Source organism: Chiloscyllium plagiosum, chromosome 18 (assembly GCF_004010195.1).
Source record: "Chiloscyllium plagiosum isolate BGI_BamShark_2017 chromosome 18, ASM401019v2, whole genome shotgun sequence".
Taxonomy (NCBI): domain Eukaryota; kingdom Metazoa; phylum Chordata; class Chondrichthyes; order Orectolobiformes; family Hemiscylliidae; genus Chiloscyllium; species Chiloscyllium plagiosum.
This window is the reverse complement of record NC_057727.1, coordinates 1,556,151-1,573,000: the sequence shown is the minus strand read 5'-3', so window position 1 is coordinate 1,573,000 and position 16,850 is coordinate 1,556,151. Positions and strand designations below refer to the sequence as shown.

General features: G+C 49.8%; 1 protein-coding gene across 1 annotated transcript in view; it reads left to right on the top strand.

Moving 5' to 3' along the window:
* The first annotated feature begins 2,332 nt into the window (after positions 1 to 2,332).
* uroc1 (urocanate hydratase 1) overlaps positions 2,333 to 16,850 on the top strand; it is a 76,390-nt gene continuing 61,872 nt past the window's right edge. The window contains exons 1-6 of the mRNA XM_043708614.1: positions 2,333 to 2,546; positions 7,571 to 7,701; positions 8,991 to 9,084; positions 11,551 to 11,610; positions 14,695 to 14,823; positions 16,230 to 16,291. Coding sequence (XP_043564549.1) covers positions 2,418 to 2,546; positions 7,571 to 7,701; positions 8,991 to 9,084; positions 11,551 to 11,610; positions 14,695 to 14,823; positions 16,230 to 16,291 — 605 coding nt within the window. The 5' untranslated portion in view covers positions 2,333 to 2,417. The remainder of the gene's footprint in view (positions 2,547 to 7,570; positions 7,702 to 8,990; positions 9,085 to 11,550; positions 11,611 to 14,694; positions 14,824 to 16,229; positions 16,292 to 16,850) is intronic.

The window sequence follows — 16,850 nt, the reverse complement described above, 5'->3', positions numbered from 1 at the left end:
AGTGCGGCACTCCCTCAGTACTGACCCTATGACAGTGCGGCACTCACTCAGTACTGACCCTCTGACAGTGCCGTACTCCCTCATTGCTGACCCTCTGACAGTGCGGCACTCCCTCAGCGCTGACCCACTGACAGTGCGGCATTCCCTCAGCACTGACCCACCGACGGTGTGGCAGTCTCTCAGCACAGACTTTACACATTCCAGTAACAGAACCATAGACCAGCCGACAGTGCGGCACCCTCTCAGAACTGACTCTCTGACAGCGCGGCACTCCCTCAGTACTGACCCTCAGACAGTGCCGCACTCCCTCAGTAGTGACCCTCTGACACTGCAGCACTCCTTCGGTACTGACCCTCTGACAGTGCGGCCCTCCCTCAGTACTGACCCTCTGAGAGTGCGGCACTCCCTCAGTACTGACCTTCTGACAGTGCCGCACTCCATCAGCACTGGACCTCTGATAGTGCAGCACTCCCTCAGTAGTGACCCTCTGATAGTGCAGCACTCCCTCGGGTCTGACCCTCTGACAGTGCGGCACTCCCTCAGCACTGACCCTCTGACAGTGCGGCACTCCCTCAGCACTGACCCTCTGACAGTGCGGCACACCCTCAGCACTGACCCTCTGACAGTGCCACACTCCTTCAGTACTGACCCTCCGAAAGTGCCGTACTCCCTCAGTACTGACCCTCTGACAGTGCGGCACTGCCTCAGTACTGACCCTCTGACAGTGCGGCACTCCCTCAGTACTGGCCTTCTGACAGTGCGGCACTCCCTCGGCACTGACCTTCTGACAGTGCGACACTCACTCTGCACTGATCCTCTGACAGTGGCGCACTCCCTCAGTACTGACCCTCCGACAGTGCAGCACTCCCTCAGCACTGACCGTCTGACAGTGCGGCACTCCCTCAGCACTGACCCTCCGACAGTGCAGCACTCCCTCAGCACTGACCGTCTGGCAGTGCAGCACTCCCTCAGCACTGACCCTCCGACAGTGCGGCACTCACTCCCTCAGTACTGACCCTCTGACAGTGCGGCACTCCCTCAGTACTGACCCTCTGACAGTGCGGCACTCCCTCAGCACTGACCCTCTGACAGTGTGGCACTCCCTCAGTACTGACCCTCTGATAGTGCGCACTCCCACAGCACTGACCCTCTGACAGTGCCGCACTCACTCAGTACTGACCTTCTGACAGTGAGGCACTCCCTCAGCACTGACCCTCTGACTGTGCAGCACTCCCTCAGTACTGACCCTCTGACAGTGCCGCACTCCCTCAGTGCTGACCCTCTGACAGTGAGGCACTCCCTCAGTCCTGACCTGAAAGTGCGGCACTCCCTCAGCACTGACCCTCTGACAGTGCGGCACTCCCTCTGTACTGACCCTCTGACAGTGCAGCACTCCCTCAGTACTGACCCTCCGACAGTGTGGCGCTCCCTCAGTACTGACCCTCCGACAGTTCCGCACCCCCTCAGTATTGACCCTCTGACAGTGCGGCACTCCCTCAGTACTGACCCTCTGACAGTGCGTCACTCCCTCAGTACTGACCTCTGACAGTGCAGCACTCCCTCAGTACTGACCCTCTGACAGTGCGGCACTCCCTCAGTAATGACCCTCTGACAGTTCTGCACTCACTCACCGCTGAGGTCAGTGCCGAGGGAGTGCTGCACTGTCAGAGGGTCAGTACTGAGGGAGTGTGGCACTGTCAGAAGGTCAGTGCTGAGAGAGTGCCGCACTGTCAGAGGGTGAGTGCTGAGGGAGTGCCGCACTGTTAGAGGGTCAGTACTCAGGGAGTGCCGCACTGTCAGAGGGTCAGTACTGAGGGAGTGCCGCACTGTCAGAGGGTCAGTACTGAGGGTGTGCCGCACTGTCGCAGGGTTAGTACTGAGGGAGTGCCGCACTGTTAGAGGGTCAATGCTGAGAGGGTGCCGCACTGTCGGCTCGTCTATGGTTCTGTTACTGGAATGTGCTGAGTCTGTGCTGACCCTCTGACGGTGTGGCCTCTCGCTGGGAGGGTCAGTCTAGATTAACAGTTGTGGTGTGAGAATTGAACCCAGAACTTGTAGAGTGCAGCTGGGACTGCCCCAGAGTCTGATTAAATCTGGTCTGAAATGGAATGCTTCATGTTTTGAGCTGACATGCTGCTCCCTGGTGCACATTAACATTTAATCATCCAACAATATGGCAAATAGTTACTGAAATGTAGAAGAACTAATATTTGCAGAGAGCTTGTGTGCTATCACAAAATTAATCATTTATCTTTGGAGAATGATTACTGTCCAATGACAGAGGCCGAAGTCTGGTGGGTTGGGGGCAAGGGAGGGCCTCCCTGATGTTTTGAAACAATATCTGTGTGCTGTGTGTCCCAACCTGTGACCAGCAGTGCCTCTCCGGGAGTCAGCCAAGTCCCTTGTTGTCTGCAGGAATGAACCCGCTGCTGGTTGAGCTGTGCTCTGGGCTTCCTTTACAACCTCTGCCCCCCAACAGAGGGAGAAACAGCAGCCTGCCTCACGCTCCAGTCCGCACTCCCAACCTTACCCTTGACGACGAGAAGGTATTCGACAGGTTTCGAGAACGCCTGATGCCATGTAATGTATCATCTTGGTAGGGGGTGGAGAGAGAGATGGGAAGATGTCTGGGCGTTCCCTGTCCCCCCACCCCCCTGGTGCGTAGATTTTAATCAAATGGTTATTAACTCCCATGTTTGAAAGGAAGGTGTTTGACTGTTGGGAAGCACTTCCTCACATGGAGCAGGGACAGAATCTGGGGCACGCTCCCCTCCAAAATGCTGCACTTACTGGTGGCCTGTCGGCGATTTCACAAGCAATAGGTAGGGTAGGGATATTTTTGGAGGGTCTGGAAAAAGGTAAGGAAATAGATTGTTTTCAAATTCATTCACGGGACACGGTCAGAGGCAGCATTCATTGTCTGTCCCTGGCTGCCCTGGAGAAGCTGCTTATGTGCTGCCTTCTTTAACCATTGACAGAATCATAGAATTGATCCAGTGTAGAATGGGACCATTCAACCCATTCTTACTGAACTGTAATTCGGGTGTAAGGGCATCCAGAGAGCTGTCAGGAAAATAATTCCATGATTTTGACCCAGCAACAGTGAAGGAACATCAAGATATTTCCAAGTCAGGATGGTGAGTGGTTCGGAGGGGAACTTGCAGGGAGTGGTGTTGCCATTATCTGCTGCTCTTGTCCTTCTAGATGGAAGTGAAGTTATCCAAAGGAATGTTGGAACAGGCTCGAGGGGCTGAATAGCCTCACTTAGCTGAAAGCTCTAGTATATGCCGGGTTAATTGGTGTCAGCTGGACAGTCTGAGTGGGTGTTTTAGTCATGTCTCTGGGACAGAGAGGAGAGAGAGGAGCCAGATCTCTCGCTCTCTGTCTCTGTCCTTGAGCTATCTGGACGAAAGGAATAGATCTAGTCAGAAGGAATGTACTGGAGCAAATGAACCCTGCCGCTGTCTGGAGTTGGAACAGCAGCCTGTGTTGAGAAGAGGCCCGTATTATCACAATTCTTACAGCCAGGCTTTACCATTCCCAGTGTTCTAGAGAACCTGCAAGTTTAGGATTCTCCGTTACCATGCAAAACATACGATATCTGGTTAATCATTCACTTGTAAATTTCTAGCTCGTATTTCAGTTCGATTAGGGATTAAATTCACAATCACAAATATAGAGCTTCTAACCTTCCATTTGACAGGGAATAGACAGGGCTTTCTTAATTATAGACAGAGAGAATGAGTGCTGCACTGTTGGAGGGTCAGTGCTGAGGGAGTGCCGCACTGTCAGAGGGTCAGTGCTGAGGGAGTGCCACACTGTCAGAGGGTCAGTGCTGAGGGAGTGCTGCACTTCCGGAGGGTCAGTGCTGAGGGAGTGCTGCACTGTCGGAGGGTCAGTGCTGAGGGTGTGCTGCACTGTCGGAGGGTCAGTGCTGAGGGAGTGCTGCACTGTCAGAGGGTCAGTGCTGAGGGAGTGCGGCACTGTCAGAGAGTCAGTACAGAGGGAGTGCTGCACTGTCAGAGGGTCAGTGCTGAGGGAGTGCCGCACTGTCAGAGGGTCAGTACTGAGGGAGTGCCACACTGTCAGAGGGTCAGTGCTGAGTGAATGCTGCACTGTCAGAGGGTCAGTACTGAGAGATTGCCGCACTGTCAGAGGGTCAGTGCTGAGGGAGTGCGGCACTGTCGGAGTGTCAGCGTTGAGGGAGTGCCGCACAGTCGGAGGGTCAGTGCTGAGGGAGTGCTGCACTGTCAGAGGGTCAGTTCTAAGGGAGTGCCGCACTTTCGGAGGGTCAGTGTTGAGAGAGTGCCGCACTGTCAGAGGGTCAGTGCTGAGAGAGTGCCGCAATGTCAGAGGGTCAGTGCTGAAGGAGTGCCGCACTGTCAGAGGGTCAGTGCTGAGAGAGTGCCGCACTGTCAGAGGGTCAGTGCTGAGGGAGTGACGCACTGTCAGAGGGTCAGTGCTGAGGGAGTGCCAAGTGGCCACATGCTTTGTTGTAACATTCCCCCCAACTAATTATTTTTAAAAATTCTTTTGTAACATCGACAGGATGTGTGTGTTGCTTGCTTGGTCAGCATTTATTGCCCATCCCTAATTGTTGTGAGTCAACCACATTGCTATGAGTCTGGAGTCACATGTCATCCAGACCGGGTACTTCTCTAAAGGACATTCATGAACCAGATGGACTTTCGCCGACAATCAACAGTAGATTCATGGTCTTCGTTAAACTCTTAATACCAGATTTATATTAAATTCCAATCCACGATGTGCTGTTACGGGTTTCAAACCCTGTCTGCGAAGATTATCTGGGTTTCTGGATTAACAGTCCATCAGTAATACCTAATGGCCATTGCCTCCCTGATAACAGGATTATCCGTCTTCAGATTTTGCTGCTCCTGCTCTCCATTTAGAATTGCACCATTAATTTTCATCTTGTGTTCTCCTTCATCTGACTGAACCTGCATAAAAATAAATGAAGAATGTGTGGTGACTCTAACGAGATCCGCCAGGTAAACCTCACAGAATATGAGTTCCCTGACTGGACCAGATTAACAGCTTCAAACAGGGAGCCCTGGCTGACAGATATAAACAGGAGTGTCAGAGGTTCTGCTCACTCTGAGAGCTGGCTCTGAGGGAAATGTGGCAAGTTGAGCATTCAGGTTGCAGGCTGTTCCAATGGAAGTGAACACCCTCACCAGTCTGAGCTTGAGGGAAGATCATTGCACAGCCTCACTCAGGGAATATCCTGCAAAGAGGGACTCTAGGTCAGCCCACAACAAAGCCCCAAAGTAAAGCTAGGCATCAGCCAAATGGTTAACATTTTCTTCAGGCAGGCCATTGTAGTTGTTGCCGGTATGAGGATTTGAGACATCAAAAGACTCCATGAGATCTAAAGTGAGTAAGAGAACTCCTAGGCTGATATCCAGGTGGGTGCACACCCTGGAAAACCAATTTACATCTAGTTCGGAACAGTTGCATTGCTTATCAATGTCCAGATTAGAACTAATCAAAATAAAGGTCTGATTAAATGGTCACCAGTTCTCATGGAGGTCGATACCTGCACGGCTGTTACAGTGATCACCAAACCAGTCTTTAATAAAATTCACTCTGGATTCCAACCCTTAAGTTTGTTCAAGAACTTGGCTCAACTGAAAACCTCTACTGGGGAACCTTTACAGATTAAGGGTACAACTTTGGTTCCAATCTCTTATGAGAAGCAGCTGATGGGGCAGAGTTGGTGAGATGGTATGTCTGGTGGCCAGGACTGGATGCAGACATGGCCGCATTGTTTGGGCAGTGCCCAGAGTGCCAACAAGGAGTGGCACGGTGGCTCAGTGGTTAGCACTGCTGCCTCACAGCACCAGGGACCCAGTTTCGATTCCAACCTCAGGCGACTGTCTGTATGGAGTTTGCACATTCTCCCCGTGTCTGCGTGGGTTTCCTCCGGGTGCTCCGGTTTCCTCCCACACTCCAAAGATGTGCAGGTTAGGCTGGATTGGTCATGCTAAATTGCCCATAGTGTTAGGTACATTAATCAGAGGGAAATGGGTCTGAGTGGGTTACTCTTCGGAGGGTCAGTGTGGACTTGTTGGGCCGAAGGGCCTGTTTCCACACTGTAGGGAATCTAAAATCAAAATTACCACTAACAGCTACCCAACATTCATGGGACTGGCCAGGTAAACTCTGGAGTCAGTTACACATTGATTATGCAGGTCCTTAGTTTTTAGTCATTGTGGATGCCTGCTCATGGACATGTGTAGAGTTCATTCATCAAACACTGGGGACAACGAGAGAAAAACTGCGTGCATCTTTCGCAGTGCACAGATTTCTCAAAGTGTTGGTCACGGATAATGGGCCATTGTTTACCAGCACGGAGTATTTCCTAAAGTTGAATGGCATTCAGCATGTAAGGACAGCTCCATACCATCCATCATCCAATGGGCTGGTGGGAAGAGCAGTCCAAACTTTGAAGGCTTAAAGAAACAGGCCACAGCTTCATAAGATACCGTACTGTGCCAGTTCCTGTTTGATTATCGGACTGCCCCTCATGCAACTACAGGGATAGCTCCAGCAGAGGCACTAATGAGGAGAGGACCCTGCACCAGGTTAAATCTGATCCTCCCGGAGCTGGGGGAAGTGGGGGTGGTGAATCTACATCAGGAACACCAATGTTGGACAGAGGACACTTCTAAGTGAGAGGAACAGTTTACTTTAGGAGACGAAGTTTGGTGTCAGAACCATGGGACTCTCCCTGCATGGGTAAGAGGCAGGGTCAACACAAGGTCAGGTCCCGTGAGGTACAAAGTATGGGTAGGTGAGGCGATCCTGAATAAGCACGTGGACCACATGAAAGCTACAAACTCGCAAACAATGCAGGAGCAAAACATACCCTGCCCCACAGAACAGTCAGAAAGGCTGTCAGAATTCTCCCCCTTTGCCGAGTGTCAAAGAAACCTCAGAGTCTGAGCTGGACAGGGTGGCTGTCACAGTGCGATACCTTTACCGTCTGAAGAAGAGGATGAAGAGATGCTCCAGGCACAAGCGGCAGGCAGTGTTCCGTTACACACCATCTGTATCCGAGGCTGAGTCAGAGGAACCGTATCTCGTTCAAAACACCCCAGGAGAGGCTATAAGAAAAAGAACCGGCCGATGTCCTCGGAGTCAGAGGGAGAGGGATGTAGAGACTGGAACAAGGTCAGCTTGGGGACCTCATAGAATGCAAGTTCCCTGATTGGGGCTGTTAATCTGGTCCGATCCGGGAGACCTGGCTGACATATAAACAGGAGTGTCAGAGGTCCTGCTCACTCTGAGAGCTGGCTCTGTGGGAGTTGAATCTGTAAGTTAAGGGGGACCTGGTGACAGGATACCGGCCTCTGTGGAGATATTTTGGACTGAATTAATGTGAATAATAACTGCCATGAGCAAATGGATGACACAGACCTAGTTATATGTAACTTCAGAGCAAGCTGGTGGTTAAATATGTGCAAGATGGAATCGACACTGTGTGTTAATACTTAGAGATGATAAGTATGAAGGTAGTGGCAGACATATTCTGTTTTTTTTTTGATAGGTGGCTCTGAGAAATGCCTTGCGTTATTTTCCCTCCAACCTGCACAGCCTCCTCGCTCCTGAGTTTGCGACTGAGCTCAGAGAGTTTGGTCATATTTACATGTACAGGTTCTGCCCACAGATTGACATGAGGTGAGTTAGTGAAAATATCAGGATTGTTTGTGCACACTCGATAAAATATTTGATCGTATGTCTCTGTTGTTGAGGGTCATACCTCCAGCTGCCCTGCCCGGAAGAGCAATTAGATTAGATTCATACAGTGTGGAAACAAGCCCTTTGGCCCAACCAGTCCACACTGACCCGCTGAAGAGTAACCCACCCAGACCCATTTCCCTCTGACTAATGTACCTAACTCTGTGGGCAATTTAGCAAGGCCAATTCACCTGACCGGCACATCTTTGGACTGTGGGAGGAAACTGGAGCACCCGGAGGAAACCCACACAGACACAGGAGAATGTGCAAACTCCACACAGACGGTTGACCGAGGCCAGAATCGAACCTGGGTCCCTGGTGAAGTGAGGCAACAGTGCTAACCACTCAGCCACTGTGCCACCCATAATTATTATCTCCCTACTCCTTTCTCCATTTTACCCACTTCTTACAGCATACCTAAATGCCTAATTTACCTCCATTATTTTTTATTATATACTCAGGACATAAGTGTCGGTGGCTGGGCCCAGCATTCATTGCCCGTCCCTAGTTGCCCCTTGAGAAGGTGGGGGTGAGCTGCCTTCTTGAACCGCTGCAGTCCATGTGCTGTGGGTAGACCCACAATGCCCTGAGGGAGGGAATTCCAGGATTCTGACCCAGCCACACTGAAGGAACGGCGAGATATTTCCAAGTCAGGATGGAGAGTGGTTTGGAGGGGAACTTGCAGGGGATGGTGTTCCCATGTATCTGCTGCCCTTGTCCTTCTAGATGGAAGTGGTTGTGGCTTTGGAAGGTGCTGTCCGGAAGCCTTGATGAATTTCTGCAGTGCATCTTGGGTGGAACGTCAGGGTGGTAGGGGGAGTGGATGTTTAAATTAAGAATGCAAAGTGAGATTTATGAATGTAATATTAATGTTTGTTTTAGTGTCAGAGAGGCTGAAACAAACACAGACAGCCCAAGTGCTGGGATTGGAACGAGATCAGTCAGGTGGACCTTATAGAATCTGAGTTCCCTGATTGGGGCTGTTAATCTACTCCAATCAGGGAGCCCTGGCTGACCAATAAAAATTGGGAGTGTCAGAGAAACTGACACTGTGGTACCTGACACTGAATGAGGCAGTACTATTGTTGAGGACTGTTTAATAACATGTGTAAATAAAGGGTGACTTGCTGACAGGCATCTTCTGAGTTATTTCAACAAGGCAGCAATGGTATCCCTGAAGTTCACGTGAAGGCCACTTAATCAGCTTGTTTTATTTTTGTTTGTTGCAGAGCATATCCAATCAGTCAGTATCCCTGCAAAACAAAGGCAGCTGCAGCAATCATGCACATGATCATGAATAACCTGGACTCACACGTTGCTCAGGTAAAGGCCTATCTCTCCAGCAGCCCTGCAGTTTCTGGGAGGAGTTGTTGCAGCCAAGTGTGACACAGGTGAATGCAGCCTTGGTTTAAACCTGGTGTCCATCCACTTCCTGATGTCTCACAGCAGTCCCTCAGTGTAGTGTTCTTGGTCCTACCACCTTCAGCTGCTTCATCAATAACCTTCCCTCCATCATTAAAGTGGGGATGTTCACCGATGATCACACAATGTTCAGCACAATTTGCAACTCCTCAGATCCTGAAGCAGTCCATGTCAAAATGCAACACTTTAGACAATATCCAGGCTTGGGCTAATAAGCGTGAAGTAACATTCATACCAAACAAATGCCGGGCAATGACCATGTCCAGCAAGAGAGAACCTAACCACTGCCCCTTGACATACAATGGTGTTACCATCACTCAATCCCCCACCATCAACATCCTGGAGGTTACTATTGACCTGAAACTCAACTGGACTCACCACATAAACACAGCGGCTACAAGAGCAGGTCAGAAGCTAGGAATACTGCGGGGAGTAACTCCCCTCCTGACTCCTCAAAGCCTGTTCACCATCTACAAGGCACAAGTCAGGAGTGTGATGGAATACTCCCCACTTGCCTGGATGGGGGCAGTTCCAACAAGACTCAAGAAGCTCAACACCATCCAGGACAAAACAGCCGCTTGATTGGCATCACATCCACAAACATCCACTCCCTGCCCCACCGACGCTCAGTAGCAGCAGTGTGTACTATCTACAAGATGCACTGCAGAAACTCACCAAAGATCCCCAGACAGCACCTTCCAAACCCACAGCCACTGCCATCTAGAAGGACCAAGGGCAGCAGATACATGGGAACACCACTCCCTGAAAATTCCCCTCCAAACCACTCACCATCCTGACTTGGAAATATATCGCTGCTCCTTCACTGTCGCTAGGTCAAAATCCTGAAATTCCCTCCTGAAGGGCATTGTGGGTCTACCTACAGCAGATGGACTGCAGTGGTTCCAGAAGATAGCTCACCCCCACCATCTCAAGGGGCAACTGGGGACGGTCAATAAGTAGTGGGAGCAGCCAGCCTTTGTCCTCATCCTGTGCATAAGTAAAAAGCATGCATTTAGATGGTGCCTTTCTCCACTGACACATTTCAAAATGTTTCCAAGACAATGGAGGGCATCTAGAATCTGGTCACTGCCACAATACAGGAACGCTGGCAGACATGTTACACTGAGTAATACCCCATAAACAGAACTGTAATAAATAAATGATATGTTTTAGTGATGTTGGTGAAGGAATACATATTTATGCCAGGGGCCAACAATGGTGTTAGCCGACATTTCTTCAAAGTAATGTCATGGGAACTTTGTCTATTTTGCCATGTGATGTGGGTGTCTCTGGCAATTACAGCACTTGTTCCCCATTGCTAATTGCCTTTAGTTCAGTGACTCCTCTGCAAGACAGTGAGTTCCAGTACTGACCCTCTGACAGTGCAGCACTCCCTCAGCACTGACCCTCTGACAGTGCAGCACTCCCCCAGCACTGACTCTCCGACAGTGTGGCACTCCCTCAGCACTGACCCTCCAACAGTGCAGCGCGCCCTCAGCACTGACTCTCCAACAGTGCAGCACTCCCCCAGCACTGACCCTCTGAAAATGCAGCACTCCCCCAGCACTGACCCTCCGACAGTGTGGCACTCCTTCATTACTGACACTCTGACAGTGTGACACTCCCCCAGCACTGGCCCTCCGACAGTGCAGCACTCCTCCAGCACTGACCCTCCGACAGTGTGGCTCTCCCTCAGCACTGACCCTCTGACAGTGCAGCACTCCCTCAGCACTGACCCTCTGACAGTGCAGCACTCCCTCAGCACTGACCCTCCAACAGTGCAGCACTCCTTCATTACTGACCCTCCCACAGTGCGGCACTCCCTCGGTAGTGACTTTCTAACAGTGCAGCACTCCCTCAGAGCTTAGCCTCCAACAGTGCGGTAGTCCCTTAGCACTGACTCTCCAACAGTGCGGCACTCCCTCAGTACTGATCCTCTGACAGTGCGGCGCTCCCTTAGTACCTGCCCTATGACAGTGCAGCGCTCCGTCAGTACTGACCCTACAATAGTGTGGCACTCTGTGGTAGTGGGCTAGTCCTGCTCCTACTTTCTATATTTCGATATCAAGCAGTTGTCTTTGCAGGTGAGTGTAGACTGGCTGCTCCACCATGAGAACCTCACTGCCCATCCCTATGCCCTTCTTCGACATTTCCGATACCCTCCTCTGGCTCAGTCTTCAGCAATTGTGTCATCCTCTTCCCCCTCTCTCTCTCTGTCCTTGTGCTCCCTGTGCTGGGAATCACAGGCTTAACAGAGACTCAGGGTTGATCCCGATATCCTACTCCCTCCCAGCTCCATGCTGGACAGATATATTCCATAGGTTCCTGGGAATACTTGCTGACTCATTTCAAATATTTTGTTTTCAGTTTCCCCAGGAACTTGTGACTTATGGAGGCAATGGACAGGTCTTCAGTAATTGGGCCCAGGTAAACCCACCTTGCATTGGTTAGTGGGAAGGATGGGATTATCCTGTCGATGTCGAACTCTAAGGAAGGCAGGCAATGGAATGGGTACCATTCCTGCCTCTGGGACAGCAGCTCCTGGATGGAGTCCCACTCGGGGAATTGTTAAATATGGATGGGGTATTCATAATATGGGCAAACAGGTTGAGTATCAGCCCGAGAAACCTTTCAACACACGCCAAGGGCAGGAGAACCTCCCAGTCTGCTGTGTGCTGGGGTGAAAGTGCAGTCTCCTCCATCACTGGCCATCGCTCTCGGTATATCGCCAGAGCCACCTGAACGCATCAGGGTTGACACTGAACAAAAAAAAATCAGAGAACTGGAGATGTTGGAAATCTGAAACTAATGTAGAAATTGCTGGTGAAACTCAGCAGGTCTGTCAGTATAGAAACATCGAATGTTACAGTATAGACAGAGGTCATTTGACCCATTATGGCTGTAGCAGCTCCCGAACAGCTCATCCCACTTTCCAGCCCTATCTCCACAGCGTTCTAAAGTCATCCCTTTCAAATATATCTCCAGCTCTGTTTTGAAACCTCCGATGGAATCTGCCTCCACCACTGTCCCCGGCAGCACATTCCAAATCCCAACAACTCTCTGAGTAAAGAAGTTTCTCTTCATCTTACTCTCTTGCTTAATCATCTTGAAATTGCGAATCCTAGTTACTGACATGCCAACTAGTGGAAACAGAGTAACGCTCTTCACCCTGTCAATGTTGTTCTGAATACCTCAACCAGGTCACCTTCTAATCTTCTCTTCTCCAAACTAACGCCAGACTCAGTTCCACATGAAGTACATCTCCCCACTTATACAGGCACCAAAGTGACAACATGACTCACAAGATGGCCATAAGCAGTCTGTATCTAACATGGTACAGTGGCTCAGAGGTTAGCACTGCTGTCTCACGGTACCAGAGACCTGGGTTTGATTCCACCCTCGGGCGAATTGTTGAGAGAAAGGTCCAGGGACGATTCTGAACCTCGGATGCTGCCTGACCTGCTGTGCTTTTCCAGCACCACTCTAATCTAGACTCTGATTTCCAGCATCTGCAGTATCCACTTCTGCCTAAGGTTCTGAAGAAGACTTCCTGTATTTGAAAGATTAAGTGTGGTCAGGGAGATATGTGAATGGGATCGAGGGAGTTTTGAAATGCGGAATAGCAGAGTTTTGAACTACGTAAAAAGTTGGGTCAAAGTTAGACCCCTCTGTAGTGACAGAACAGTCCAGTCAGTTGATGATAAAATAACAAGGCAGGCAAAAAAGATCAGTCACATCCTGAGAGCAACTGTCTGAAAGGGCAGCTGCACAGTCCGCATCCTGCAGAGAAAGGCTGTTAGAAAGAGTTTTCTGATTCGTGTTTAATGTGGAATTGAAGCAAAAAAATAAAGTGAAAGTCAACAGCTGTGGCTTGTTTTCCAATCTTTATATATTCCAGGTGTTGTCTCGGAATGTAGGAAAGATAAAACAAGTGAAGGAATATCACAGGAATTTATTTGATGGTGTCAGGAGATGGTTGTTTAATTGATCAGTTATTCAAACAGGACAGACTTTGCAATAAGAATATGACCTGCCTGTTACTCAGCCAACAATCTATCAGTGCTTATTTCACTTTCAAACTGATGTTTCCCAGAAACACACACACACACACATTTACACTCACACACACACTGACACACACACTCACACACCCTGTGTGCTACCAGTAAGGAGTAAACTAACTCCAGACTCAATTCCACATGAAATATATCTCCCCACTTACACTGGCACCAAAGTGACAACTTGACTCACAAGATGGCCATAAGCAGTCTGTATCTAACATGGCCCAGTGGCCCAGTGGTTAGCACTGCTGTCTCACGGAACCAGAGATCTGGGTTTGACTCCACTCTCAGGCGATTGTCTGTGTAGAGTTTGCACATTATCCCTGTGTCTGCGTTAGTTTTCTCCCACAGTCCCAAGATGTTCAGGTTAGGTGGATTGGCTATACTAAGTTGCCCATAGTGTTCAGGGATGCATAGGCCAGATGGATTAGCCACAGTAAAAGCCCCATGTGAGGTGACAGTGATGGGGTGGATCTGGTCAGGATGCTCTCTGAAGGATTGATGCTAGCTGGATGGTCTCTTTACTGTAGGGATTCTAACCCCGTGCTGTCCCTGTCCCGGGCAGTGTTTGATGGGGAACGTTGTAGATGGGGCTTTACTCTGTATCAATCCCCATGCTGTCCCTGTGCTGGAAGTGTTGTACCCCACTCGGAATGTGTCATTAGGGGTTGGAGTGAGGTTTGTTTTGGTGAATTCCCCTGGGGTTTGATTCAGAAAAATGGACTGGATGCCTCTATTTCCTGAAGCCAGTCTCTGAGGAATTCCTGGAGCAGGTCATGGGGGACAGTGACTCTGCCGTGAGACACGGGCGCAGCTTTTGTATGAGTGAGCTCTAGTCCGAGCAGTGGATCCCAACTGGTCCTGGTGGTTATGGTGACCAACATTGATCAGGACATTCCAAAGCACTGCATCCAATGAGACGGTGCTGAACCGGAATCACTGTTGTTGGTAACACCTCAGCCAGTTCTGTGCACAGCATGATCCCACCAGACATATGCCTTCATATGTTTTCATGGTGATGTTTGTGAGGTAATTATTGGAGAGAAATGGAGAGAATCCCCTGATCACCAACAAGCTAAAGGCCGTGGGATCTTTTACCTCTACCTGGGAGAGCTGGCATGCTCCTCAGACAGTGCAGCACTCCCTCAGCACCAAGCCTGGATAACGGGCCGAGGTGTTTGGAGTGAAACTTGATCCCACAGCCCTCTGACTCAGGCATGAAGGAAAAGAGGGCACAAGATGCAGCAGCAGAGTTAGGCCATTTGGCCCATCAGATTTGCTCTCAGCGAGTCCCAGTGAGATGTTGCAATGTCATGAGACAGAACTGAAGTGAGAAGCCATGCCTGGTGTATATAACAGTTATACTCTACGAGCTGTGTTTTTGTTGGAGTCATTGCCTGACTGCCTGTCCTCTCTGATGATTGTATCTTTTGGATGCCCCTGTTGATAGTTCCGCCTGGTGATGTACTACCTATCCCAGATGACGGAGCAGCAGACCCTGGTCATGTACAGCGGGCACCCACAGGGATTATTCCCGAGTCCCCGAAATGCTCCACGGGTGGTCCTCACGAATGGCATGGTAAGGAGAACAGCGTCTCTCACTGCCCAGGGGCCCAGGTTCTGCATGGTTCTGGCTATTACTAACCATGTTCTTCCTTATTGTTACTTACTTTGTGCTCCCATTTAATTCAGACTTTGTTATCAGTCTCTCTGCTTCATACTCTGCATTAACAGACCACCTTCCAAACTTACAACCACTTCGATCTAGAAGGACAAGGCCAGCAGATACATGGGAACACCATCCCCTGCAAGTTCCCCTCCAAGCCACTCCCCATCCTGACTTGGAAATATATCACCGTTCCTTCAATGTAGCTGGGTCAAAGTCCTGGAATTCTCTCCCTGAGGTCATTATGGGTCTACCTACAGCACATGGACTGCAGCGGGTCACTCATGGCCATCTTTCCAATGTCACCTGGAAATGTGTAACCAATGTGGGCCCGGCCAGCGACACCAACATCCCGAGAATGGGTTTATAACTCAAGCTGCCCATCCCCCTCTTGTTCAATCACTCTCTTGGTCTAATTCTTCTGGTCTGACCCGTTCAGTGTTGAGTCATAGAAACACAGAAACTAGGAGCATGCGTAGGCCATTCAGCCCTTCGAGCCTGCTCCGCGATTCATGACAATCACGGCATCTCATCCAACTCAGTTTCCACTTTCACCCCCATACCCTTTGATCCTTTTAGTCCAATGAATTATATCGAATTCCATCTCGAAAACATTCAATGTTTTGGCCTCAACTGCTTTCTGTGGCAGAGAATTCCACAGGCTCCCCACTCACATTTCTCCTCATCTCAGTCCTAAAAGGCCCACCCCATATCCTTAGACTGTAAGCCCTGAATCTGAACTCCCTAATACGAAGAACATCCTCTCTGCTTTACCCTGTCTCATCCTGTTAGAATTTTAGAAGTTTCTAGGAGATTTTCCCCTTCATTCTTCTAAACACCAGTGAATGTAATTCTAACCACTTCAATCTCTCTTCATACATCAATGCCTCCATCCTAGGGTCCTGTCTGGTGAACCTTTGTTGCACTCCCAGTTTAACCATTCCATTCAATCTGCTCTTTTACTTGTTGAAGCTATGTGCTTCTGATTCATTTTTGCATATGACATTTTTTTAAACTGTTATTTCAATGGCGTTTCCTGTCTCCTGAAAGTAACAGCAAGACAGGTTTTTCAGGGAGAAGAGAACGAAGATTGATTTCGATGAGGAGAGAGAGCAGGGAGGGTCAAGTGCCCCTTAAACCTGTGGGCTGAGTGGCTAGCTTTATCCCCCCACTTTGATGTGAAACAGTGCAAGAGGAATTCTGAGGACAGGTGTAGGTCCCATCTCAATGGCTACTGCATTTCCCAATCGATAGCAAAGTGTGTGGAGGGTTGCTGTGTTTTGTGAGGCTGAATGATTGAATTTCTTTTTGTCTTCCAGGTGATCCCAAACTATTCCTCCAGGGATGAGTATGAGAAGCTGTTTGCCATGGGAGTCACCATGTAAGAGATTCACATCCTGTGTTCCTCGTATATTACTGAACAAACAGGGCATTGAGACCCGTAACCTGGACAAATGATAACTGTTAGCTCAGACTCCTGAGGACACGCTCACCTCTCAGGCAGGAGGTTGTACAGCAAATCTAGGACAATACTCAGTGCAGTGCTGAAGGAATGCCACTGTGTCAGATTGTCAGTACTGAGGGAGTGTCGCACTGTCAGAGGGTCAGCATTGAGGGAGTGCCACACTGTCAGAGGATCAGTGTTGAGGGAGTGCCGCACTGTCAGAGGATCAGTGTTGAGGGAGTGCCGCACTGTCAGGAGATCAGTGTTGAGGGTGTGCCACACTGTCAGGAGATCAGTTTTGAGGGAGTGCCACACTGTCAGAGGATCAGTGCTGAGGGAGTGTCGCACTGTCAGAGGATCAGTGCTGAGGGAGTGCCACACTGTCAGAGGATCAGTGTTGAGGGAGTGCCATACTGTCAGAGGATCAGTGTTGAGGGTGTGCCACACTGTCAGGAGATCAGTTTTGAGGGAGTGCCACACTGTCAGAGGATCAGTG